Below are 12,500 nucleotides of genomic sequence, written 5' to 3'. Positions count from 1 at the left end.
GGGTTGGACGATTTGACTGAGGACTGGTGAAACCGGATGGCAACACCAGGCTCCAGTCTGATTTGGCAGAGTTTCTACAGCTGGATGCCCTTCCTAACGCCAACCACTCAGAGAGTGTAGTGGGTGCTTTTACGTGTCACCCGCACGAAAACGGCCACGCTCGAAATGGTGTCTTTTATGTGCCACCCGCACAAGCCAGTCCAGGGGCACTGGCAACGATCTCGCTCGAAAATCCTACAGGAGCAGTCAGGCGGTACTGGCAACGGCCACGCTCAAAATGGTGCATCTCATGTGCCACCCGCACAAGAACCAGTCCAGGGGCACTGGCAACGATCTTACTTGGCTTGCCGGGTCTTCTCACGCACAGCCCATTTCCAAAGGTCTCGGTCCGTAGTCATCGCCTCGGTGAGGCCCAATGTACGAAGGTCTTGCCTCACCACCTCAGCCCAGGTCTTCCTGGGCCTACCTCTTCCACGGGTTCCCTCAACTGTTAGGGTGTGGCACTTTTTCACGCAGCTATCCTCCTCCATTCTCACCACATGTCCATACCAGCGCAATCGTCTCTCTTGCACGCCACAACTGATGCTTCTAATGTTCAGCTTTTCTCTCAAGATACTTACACTCTGACGGGTATTCACATTGACATTACACATCCAACGGAGCATACTGGCTTCATTCCTTGCGAGCTTACGTATGTCCTCAGCAGTTACAGCCCATGTTTCACTGCCATGTAGCATGGTTGTTCGTACGCATGCGTCATACAGTCTGCCTTTTACTCTGAGTGAGAGTCCCTTTGTCGCCAGCAGGGGTAAGAGCTCTCTAAACTTTGCCCAGGCTATTCTTATTCTAGCAGCTACACTTTCAGCGCACCCACCCCCACTACTAACTTGGTCGCCCAGATAGCGGAAGCTATCGACTACCTCTAGTTTTTCACCCTGGAATGAGATAGAAGTTGTTTCCTGTTTGTTTGCAGTCTTTATTGCACCTGAACATCTGCCACAAACAAAAACTAACTTGCTAGTTAACCTGCCTTTGATGTTGCTGCACCTCTTATGTGTCCATAGCTTGCACCGGGTACATCTTATAGAGTTACTACCTACTCCTTTTCTACATACTGAGCAGGGCCATCTACCTGAAGGGGTTTGTGTTTTATCTACCTTCCTACTTATTAGGATTTTGGTTTTAGCTAGGTTGACTCTAAGGCCCTTCAGTTCTAGACCTTGCTTCCACACCTGAAACTTCTCCTCTAGTTCTGATAGTGACTCCGCAATTAGGGCAAGGTCATCAGCATAGAGGAGCTCCCAGGGGCAACCTGTCTTGAACTCCTCTGTGATTGCCTGGAGGACTATGGTAAATAATAGGGGGCTGAGGACGGAACCTTGGTGGACCCCTACCTCTACCCGGAATTCATTGCTGTACTCATTTCCAACCCTCACCTTACTGGCCGCATCTCTGTACATGGCTCGCACAGCTCTCACTAGCCATTCTTCTATCCCAAGTTTCCTCATTGACCACCAGATAAGGGATCGGGGGACCCTGTCAAAGGCTTTCTCCATGTCAACGAAAGCCAGGTACAGAGGTTTATCCTTGGCTAGGTATTTCTCTTGCAACTGTCTCACTAGAAATAAGGCATCAGTAGTGCTTTTACCTGGCACGAACCCAAACTGCATCTCATCTAAATTGATTCGCTCCCTAATTAGTTGGGCTATGACCCTCTCTGTAACTTTCATAACCTGATCTAACAGCTTGATGCCTCTGTAATTATTTGTATCTAAAGCGTCCCCTTTACCTTTGTAGCAGTTGACTATGATGCTGCTACACCAGTCATAGGGTATGACTCCTTCGTGTATCACCTGGTTCGTAATACGGGTGACTAGGCTATAGCCAACACTGCCAGATATTTTGAGCATCTCTGCAGTGATTCCTGATGGGCCGGGGGCTTTCCCGGTCTTCATACTCTTAATTGCTTTATCTACCCTGGTACTATCAACTCGGATAGCTGGTCCCTCTATTGGGTCGACATAAGGCAGGCTCTCTTTCTCCCATTCATTCTCTTTGAAAATTAAACAAGGATCGTCTTCAATTTGTTCGTTAGTCAAAATACAAAAACTTGAATATTGGTTAGTTAATCTCTTGGCAGAATTTTTTAAAGATTGTGGGAGAGTGATTATGAGTGTGTGTAAAATATGTACCGTTCTTATTCCGATGCTAGTCTTATGAGGGCAACAGTTTTAATGGAACGCACTGCCTGGTGGGAAATCTGCTAACAATGATGTGAGGAAAAGGAACTTCTAGCTAACGGGGATCATCATCATCATCATCGTCGTTTAACGTCCGCTTTCCATGCTAGCATGGGTTGGACGATTTGACTGAGGACTGGTGAAACCAGATGGCTACACCAGACTCCAATCTGATTTGGCAGAGTTTCTACAGCTGGATGCCCTTCCTAACGCCAACCACTCCGAGAGTGTAGTGGGTGCTTTTTACGTGTCACTAGATGTAAAAAAAGAAAGAAACAACTCATGCAACAAGGAAAAAAACAAAGGCAAAAACAAATATTAAAAAGAAGTAAAAAAAAACAAAAAGAGAGAAACTTGAAATGACATACTGAAGTGTGAATAGAACCGAACAGTCTGGGATTAGTTTCTTGACTGCTCCAAGATGGTTGGACTGGTGGCACTGGAACCTGGTGATGTTGGGCTTGAGGCTGCTGTAACTGCCGGTGTTCTGTGGTACTTAGGTGGCTCGATGCTGCTGCAGTCCGGTTAACAGGGCCCTTCACATCAGGTAATAATCGTAGCTCATCTAGAATAGGGTCCATACAGGAAGTGATGTTACTGTGGTATGGTAATCTAAAAATTGGCCGTTCACCACTATTAGAAAACTCAACCTGGCCAGTATTCAGGAATGCTCTTTGGCTCGAGTTGGTCAGCCCAGTTAGGTTGTTGGGGTTGGAGAATCCAGATGGATGGTGAGAACTAGAAAAAGTACTTTGACCGGAGGATGAAAACACTTCCGGCAAGGAGTTGGAGAAACCAGCTTGACCTGGCTGTCCCGCAAATGACATGTGGTCAGCGGTCGTGAAACTACGTTGAGTTATTACCCTGTTGCGATTATCTTTCGGTAAATGTTCGAGATTTCGACAGATTTCTGCAACAAATGCGTCGCCTTTCATATTTCTTAAATAAAGACAGTTTGGAAAAAATTTGGCGTGTTCAATCCATGGATTGTCTGATTCGTCCCACTCTCGCAGGTGACCATTACACATATAACAGCACACGGTATCATCGATTCCTGCAAGAGACAAGAATGGTAAGAATTAGCTATGAGTATCAGGCAGTAAGATAATTAAAATGTCAGCAGTTTTAAAATTTTAATGAGAGGTGGAGGAAACACACAGGAAGAAGGGAGAAATACAAAAGGAGCAGATATATATATATAGTAGATATTTACTTTGTATTATATTATACTTATTTACTGTGCTTTTACTTATTAATTTTTCTATATGTGACAGTGGATTTTCATCAATGAGTTCATGAACCTTGGTTCTTTTCCCTAAAACTATATATATATATATTTTATACTGTGAAACTTAATTTAATTTTAATTTTTGATAAATTGAATTTAATTGAGTTTTTACCTGTAAATTTGGATTTTTATCCCTAATATTATTATTATTATTTATATAGTAGAATAAAAAATAGAAAATCCTTGGAATACTATTATATATATTTGAAAAAATGAATAGAAACGGCTTTCCTGATAATTTTTCCACTTTAATAATTAGATATTTGTGGAAAAATTATCAGAAAAGCCATTCCTATTCATTTTTTTTCAAATATATATATATATATATATATATATATATATATATATATATATATATATGTAAGAGCCAGTGAAAAAAAATATCATATCTACAGAATAAAAATACTGCAGCAATATATATGCATATAATGAGTTAGTATTAAAAAACAATAAAGTATATATCCACCAAATTTAAGAGCTCGTTTCTTTGTAACATATCGTTAGACTCCAATACATTATTATGATTCAATAATCATAAGTGAAATGAATTTGCATATTTGTATATATATATGTTGGCTAAATGTTGAAAGTAACATATTTAGAATAATAAAAAAAACAAAGATTTCACAGATGTTTCGCAATTTAATTCTAAGTTCTACATCTGTTTCAACAATTAACACACAGACATCATCATCAATATACTCATTTAACAAATACAAAGATATATAATTAATTTAGATATGCTAGATAAACTCTGTTTCATCAAGAAATAAAACTGAAACATGAATATCAAAGTACCATTACTAAATTAATTATGTATTTTTAAATATTAATTACATAATTATATGGCTGATGTTTGTATTTAAAATGATGAAACAGCTGTAGAATTTAGAATCAAATTTTGAAACAACTGTGAAAATTTTGCTTTGTGTGTGTGTGTGTGTGTGTGTGTGTGTGTGTGTGTGTGTGTGTGTGTGTGTGTGTGTGTGTGTGTGTATATCAATAAATATATAATATATACACACACACATGCATACATACATATATATAATAGAGTGTATAAAAAAAGAAGACAGAGCTAGATCATAGGCAGACAATTGAACAGGACTAATGTGACTGGATAACTAATATAAAGTTACCAATGTAGACATACATAGCAAACAACAATAGCTGTTGTTGCTCCTGTTTAACCCTAGGTTAGTCTTTATCCAGCATACTCAATTATCAAAGGTATTTCAGCAACAGCCAGAGTATCTGCTATTATTTTTGAGCTCTAGTTCAGACTTGATCCAACAATCCTATGATCAAAAGCATTTCAGATATGACCATCCCATTTACCGATGCTGTTTAGCTCTAAGTTACTCTTGACCCGGCAAATTTCTGATCAAATGTGTTCCATCTATGATCATCCAGTCTTCTTATTTCAAGAAGAGTTCCCTGGACTACATTATTGAATGTGTCTTTTTTTTTTTAAATCATAGGAATATGGTTTGAGGGATATTTCGCTGTTGTTTCTAACAAGTCAAGCCAGAGACAAAGAAACAATCCATGCAGTGGAAACGCCCCTCCTCACCTGCTCCAAAGAAGGTCAAGGTTGTTTCATCTGCAAGGAAGGTGATGGCTTCAATTTCTTCAGATGCAAAAGGCACTGTATTCATTGATTATCCTTGAAACGGTCACACCATCAATGGAGAGTACTATGCCAATTTGCTGAAGCAGCTACAAAAGGCTATCAAGACCAGATGCTCAGGAAAACTGACAAAAGGGGACCCTGGTTTCATCAGGACAATGTTCCAGCATACAAGCCCTTGCTTTCAATGGCTGCTGCTGTGTGTGAATGTGGTTTTGAACTGGCTGATCCCCCTCCCTGTTCTCCTGATTTGGCCCAAAACACGAAAGAACACTTGGATGCGAACCAGTATTGCAGTGATGACGAAAGCTTCTTCACCAATGGTATCCAAGCGCTGCAACACTGATGGAAGCGGTGGGTAGATTGTAAAGGGGACTGTGTTGAGAATAAGCCTCATTTTATCACATTTCAAGAGAGTATATTGGTCAGCCTATGAACTTTTCAGTTGACCCTCATGGTTTAGGAATGTATGAGAACACAAAATGTTTGTTTATGCTTTCCATTTTTGAAGAAAATTGGCAAATTCAATAAAAATACTTTGCAGGAGAGGAGGGCAAATTCAAACAGAAACGAAGACAATGGCTGAAATACGCTAAATAGATGGGGGGGGGGGGGGGAATAGATATTTTTTACTCTTTATTGTAAGAGAGTTCAAAAACTAAGTGGAGAGCAGTAAGAATATCTATGACTGTCAATGGCAACCAATACTATTGTCTGCTTAATAAAAACATGATTTCTAATATACAGAGAGAGAGAGAGAGAGAGAGAGAGAGAGAGAGGGCCACAAGTTTTGAAGCAAAAAGAATTGATTATATTGACTCCTGAAACTAAACTGGAACTTATTGATTTCCAGGAAGGATGACAGACAGACTAAATTGACCTTGGTGAAATTTGAACTCAGAATGTGCCTAAACACTGCAAAGCATTCTGTCCAATGCTCTAAAAATTCTGTCTTGTAAGTTGTCAATAGAAATCAATTACATTTATTTATTTATGTAACCATGTCTACGCACTGGTTTTAATTTCAGTTATAACCATTTAATTGTCATTTATATCACTTATTACACCTGAGAATTACATCCACAGGATATGTCTGCAGATTATATGGAGACAAAAACATAGAACACAATAACATCATCATCGTCGTCGTCTCTGGTTGTCCAGTCTTGACAAAAATCTAAGTGTCTGTGAACAAGGACAACAGCCTGGTGGCTATGTACACTGGGAAACTAACCATATTACTATATTGACATAGAAAACAGATGGTACACATTAAAAAAACATAGTGAGGAAATGACAGGACAAAACTCACAGTAACATGAGGTACACAAAGTAATGCGAAGAAACTGGATAGACAAAAGGCTCAGTGATATGGGTTATCACATATAAGATTCACTGCCCTGCTGCCAAAACAAAAATAAAACACTCCTCAAAAAATTATCCCAGGGTCCTGTATGTGAAGTTGGTCCTCTTAATGTATTGAAAGTGTTTTTTTTTTTTCTTGAATATGTGCTACTGGAATTGGAGTGTGCCTAATATGCCTGTGCATCTTTTATGCTATCAAACACGGAACATGCAATATGTGAAAAATACATAGACAAAGCTATAGCAATATGAGAGACAGTCAAAGTGAGAATAACGTCAGACATAGACATGGCTGTGTGGTAAGAAGTTTGCTTTCCAGTCATATGGCTCTGGGTTCAGTCCCACTGTGTGGAACCTTGGGCAAGTGTCTTCCATTTAGCCCTCGACCAACCAAAGCTTTGTCAATGGACTTGGTAGACAGAAACTGAAATAAGGTGACGAGCTGGCAGAAACATTAGCATGCCGGGCGAAATGCTTAGCGGTATTTCGTCCGCCACTACGTTCTGAGTTCAAATTCCACCGAGGTCGACTTTGCCTTTCATCCTTTCGGGGTTAATAAATTAAGTACCAGTTACGCACTGAGGTCAATACAATCGACTTAATCTGTTTGTCTGTCCTTGTTTGTCCCCTCTGTGTGTAGCCCCTAGTGGGCAGTAAAGAAATAAGAAACTGAAAGAAGTCCATTGTATGTGAGTGACCTTGTGTTTGTCCCCCACTGCTGTTGGACAAATGGTGTTGGCTGGTCTGTGTCCCCAATAACTTAGCAGTTCAGTGAAAAGAAACTGATAGAATAAGTACCAGACTTAAAAATAAAAGAACTGGATTTGATTTGTTTGACTAAACCCTCCAAGTTGGTACCCCGGCATTGCTGCAGTACAATGACTGAAACAAGTAAAAGATAGAAGCCGTCAATATAATATGTGAGGAAACGGACAGAGAAAAACCACATAAATACGAGACACTTACACATAGTAAGTAGTGTTGGATTTTATATATTGCACCTATGATGTCCTGATGTTAGAGATGATATGTTGAGGAGATGCAGGTAGTTTTCATTGATATTGTCAAAGTCAACTTTGTTGTTGTTGTTGGCACTCCATTGCTTACGACATCGAAGGTTCCAGTTCATCTGATCAACGGAACAGCCTGCTCGTGAAATTAACGTGCAAGTGGCTGAGCACTCCACAGACACATGTGTACTCTTAATGTAGTTCTCGGGGATATTCAGCGTGACACAGTGTGACAAGGCTGACCCTTTGAATTACAGGCACAACAGAAACAGGAAGTAAGAGTGAGAGAAAGTTGTGGTGAAAGAGTACAGCAGGGTTCGCCACCATCCTCTGCCGGAGCCTCATGGAGCTTTAGGTGTTTTCGCTCAATAAACACTCACAACGCCCGGTCTGGGAATTGAAACCGCGATCCTATGACTGCGAGTCCACTGCTCTAGCCACTGGGCCATTGCGCCTCCACTAAAGTCAACTTTATATAGCATTTAATAAGCATCAACAATACAGATCTCCTTTATGGCCATGAACCTTTGGCCAAGTCCTTCAGTGGCTGCAGAAAGTGCCCATGGAACAATCCTAAGATTGATTCCTACCCATTCCCAAGGAGACCGACAAGCTAGCAGGAATATGGCTGTAGTATGTTATGTACTGTCTGAGACGACAAGAGTTGCCTGCCAGCCAAATTATCATTTGGGTACTGACCTGTAGGACAGGTGACCTCTAGAAGTGTCCTACCAAAACAATGGCCAAGACTCTGGAGGAGGACAGTTGTACCATGACTGCTGATGAACTTGGGACAATGAGGATGGAATAGGGTATCTGAATCACCTGTCAATATGTTTGAGGCAAGTGTAAATTATAATCAATAGATGATGATGATGATAACAAACATTACAACATACTCTTTCTCTCTCTCATACACACAAGATAAACAACTCTGTAGTATACACACATGCAGCACAGCAGATCTGTGCCCAGTGATGCAACGACATCAGCCAGTAACAGTGACATCAATATCGCTATTAACAGACAGAAATATTTAAAATCAAAAGAAACTCTGTAAGAGACCGCCATGAACAGAGACAAGCCGGTAGGAAAGATATGTAGGAAATGTATCAATTTTGGTATTTTGGTTGGATGTCTCCCACAGGACCACCTAGGTAGGTGTTATAGGCAGGTATAAATATTCAAGCTAATGAAAAAGAGCTTCTATACAGCTGGTTAACCTGCTAGAAAAAGCAGTTGGATCTCAACTTATACACTACTGTTTAAAAACAAAAAGAAAAACAGAAGGGCACTAGATAATGTAGCCCTAAATATAAGATCTAGAATAAAAAGTGAGAGTGTGATGGGTGGAATACCTTTGAAAGTATGTTGGATTGAAGTTGACCTTGGCTAAACACCAACTAGATTTATTTACAGTATGGTAAATCTACAATATACTTAGATAAACAAAAGCTGGGACAGAACAAACAACAACAACATACATATGTGACAATAGCAACAACTTCGTTAATAACAATATGTGACTTGAGTAAACAGGTCTAAGTTAGGACGACCTCAATCAAAACTGATGAAAGTGTTGTTAACAATGACAATGAGAGATGTTGACCATCATTGGATTGAAGACCCCGATAGTGAACGTTGAATTAGTGGAACGCTGGTTTTATAAAGTCAACAGTTCAAACCTCACCACAGCGACTGTGTTTGCCGAGTGTATGCGTGTGAGAGAACAAGATACATTCTTGTGTTTGTGCCCCAGTCTGTCTGGCTAAAAATAGATAACATTCCCACTACCCCAGCCCTCCGTGTACAGAGTGGTGGTGGTGGTAGGAGGCTCAACTACTGCTACCATCGCCACTACCACCACCACCACCACCACCACCACCATCATCATCCAGCTGTAAAAATACTTCCAACAACACCAACATCAGTTCATACACAAAACACGTACAGAAAAATAACATCCCACCCATGTTTTTATGTTAGAATCGTTTTTTTTTTTTTAATGTAAAATAGATAAAAAAAAATAATTAAAAAATTCAGATGTTCCTGGGGAAGAAAAAAATCCTTGTTTGAATGTGTGTGTGTGTGTGTGTGTGTGTGTTAGGGGAAGGTGGAAGAGCAGGGAGAAAGAGAGAAACAGAAAGATGGATGGATGTAAATGTAGAAGAAAGAAAATGATGTAGAAAGAAAAACGTGTGTGTGTGTGTGTGTATATATATATATATATATATATATATATATATAAAATCTCATCATTTTAACATCCACTTTCCCATGCTTGCATGGGTCAGATAAAATTCATTGAGGCACAAGAGCAGCCGGAGGCTCTTCAAGTCACCAACCTTCAATTATTTCCAAACAAGGAATATTTCCCATGGTCTTTTGAACATGACCAGCACAATGGCTGGACATGTCATCATGAGAGATTGCAGACAAAAAACACCACTTATACGACGGTGACATTTGTTTACAATAAGTGTGTGACTTCAAGACAAGGAAATACAAGATCTCTCACAAGATCTCTCACAAGATCTCTCACAAGATCCTCACAAGGCTTTAGCCATCCTGGGATTACAGTAGAAGACACTTGCCCACAGTCAAATGACTGAAACGATTAAAAGAGTAGGTAAAAGAGAGACTACACCATTTATTCAAAAAGTAGTGGTCTTTGTTGTTGTTGTTGTTTACCCCCCCCCCCCCAGGTAAGCCCTGATCTGGTGCTTCCCGCAATGACTATCCTGTCTTCATCTAATATGTTCTCACCTGATTTAACACAACAGGGAATGATTAGAAAGGGATTTAGCAGCTAATTTCTAACAAATATCCCTATACTTAACAGGACAGTGAGACTTGTTTCACTGAAGGTGAGATCACCAACCCATAGACATACCTTTGAAAAATTTGCATGTCAACTGGTTGTCACGCAGCAGGTTTATAGTCAAAAAAATTTATAACAACGAGAGTGCATAACAATGGAAACGGTCGAACCTCCTGCTACTGTTATTGCTATAAATTCTTTGTAAACTGCTATCTCCGGTAGATCTTTCAGTAGAAGTGAATGGGAGCCTGTCATAAAAATAACTGCAGCTCAAATGTTATTTTTAGTGTTCCCTTTCTAGCTGAACATTCCTCTGTTAATGTTGAATTCAGTGGCCCCCAACTACACCTGGAGGTGCAGGTATGTTCTGTGGTCTTCTTAAAAATAGATCCATTCAGAGTTTTCTCTAGATATCTAACCTACACTTACAGAATTCCTTAAGTGTTTAAAATCATTTGATACAAAGTTTAATTAAATGTGAATAAGTTGCTCAAACAAAACACCATTCAGTTAAGTAACTCACCCAATAATAAACATACTATTTACTGTGGAAACAGATGCTAGAGGCCACCTTTGGAGTTGCTCTTAAATTAAAAACTAGAAACAGTTTCTTATTTCTTTATTGGCCACAAGGGGCTACACACAGAGGGGACAAAGAAGGACAGACAAGCAGATTAAGTCAGTTATATCGACCCCAGTGCGTAACTGGTACTTATTTAATCGACCCCGAAAGGATGAAAGGCAAAGTCGACCTCGGCAGAATTTGAACTCAGAACGTAGCAACAGACGAAATACCGCTAAGCATTTCGCCCCACATGCTAACATTTCTGCCAGCTCACCACCTTGAAAGAACAGTTTCTAATTTAGGTAAAAGACCAGTAATTTCGGAGGGGAGAAAATTTGTTAATTACATCAACTATAATCATTTCTTTTTAACTCTTTAGCATTTAAATCATCCATATCCGGCCAAGATATTCCACCTGTTTTATTTTCATACCAGCCAGATTCTACCTCTTACACATACCCTACAATGTCATTTTAAAAATAAACACAATGAAAACCTTGAAGCTACAAGATAATGAATGATCAATTCAAAACAGTATAAGTATTATATTGAACAGGGTAATCTGAATGCTAAAGGGTTAAATAAGGGTTTCTTAAGACAGATGTTGTCACAGGTCCAGATTGGTTAATCAAACTGACTCCTTCTCCAATGAATGGCTGGAACTTATTCTTTCGAAGCCCCCAAAAAATGACAGGCAAAGTTAATTTCAATGAGGTTTGAAATCAGAACTGAGAGAGATGACTAAATACAGAGCAAGCCAAATAAAGGAAGACAGAACTTGTTGGAAATAGCAGCTAAATATCCTTCAAATCACACCATACTATTGGAAGGCATGATTTGAGACCAGGATGGTTATTGATGAAACACAGGCACTGAGAAGGTCATGGTTGGAACCTAGAGAGTAATATTGATTATGGATGGAATGAATAAGAGGCCAGGATGGTCATGGCTGGATTGCTTTGATTGCAGGTTTGCTTGTTCTGAGCTCTCCTTGGGTTAAACAACATACTAAAAGCAGTAAAGATATGTAAATCAGAACTAAACGTATTATCAATTATAAATGAATTGTCTTCAACTGAGAACTAAAGCCAACAACAGTAGCAGCAACAACAGCAGCAGCAACAACAGCAGTAGCAACAACAACAACAACAACAGCAACAGCAGTTATAATTGTGAACCAAATTCAATCATGGCCTCCAGCCAAACAATTAACTTTGAAGATATTCGTAGTTTGCTGTTGAGAGAGGCAGCTTAAACAATATTTCGGAACGTTTGCTGCAATATACTCTTTCTAGGGATATTCTAAATGGTAAATTATTATTTAGCGCTAGGTCAGCCCTGATCCAATTGATCAATATCAGAGACATTCAAGGGTCAACCACCCCATCCCACCCCAGCCTCTTCTTTTCATGAACAGCTGGCCCACCCCAGGCCTTTCGTCATTCTTAAGACATATAATAACCTTATGTCATAAATTTACATAAGACTTTTTTTTTCATGCTTCAAATGCCAACATATCATCATCATTTAACATCCACTTTTCATGCTTGCATGAGTCAGACAGAATTTGTTGAGGCAAAT

At 39.6% G+C, this 12,500-nt stretch overlaps 1 protein-coding gene across 4 annotated transcripts in view; it reads right to left on the bottom strand.

Moving 5' to 3' along the window:
* The window catches only part of LOC106869635 (uncharacterized), a 272,331-nt gene that overhangs the window by 24,161 nt on the left and 235,670 nt on the right, over positions 1 to 12,500 (bottom strand). For all 4 annotated transcript variants that reach the window (XM_089339757.1, XM_089339756.1, XM_089339755.1 and 1 more), the window contains exon 3: positions 2,609 to 3,294. In XM_089339757.1, coding sequence (XP_089195883.1) covers positions 2,609 to 3,294 — 686 coding nt within the window. The remainder of the gene's footprint in view (positions 1 to 2,608; positions 3,295 to 12,500) is intronic.

Source organism: Octopus bimaculoides, chromosome 22, assembly GCF_046866305.1.
Source record: "Octopus bimaculoides isolate indiv1 chromosome 22, ASM4686630v1, whole genome shotgun sequence".
Classification (NCBI taxonomy): Eukaryota; Metazoa; Mollusca; class Cephalopoda; order Octopoda; family Octopodidae; genus Octopus; species Octopus bimaculoides.
The sequence above is the reverse complement of the archived record's forward strand: the minus strand, read 5'-3'. Positions and strand labels throughout refer to the sequence as shown.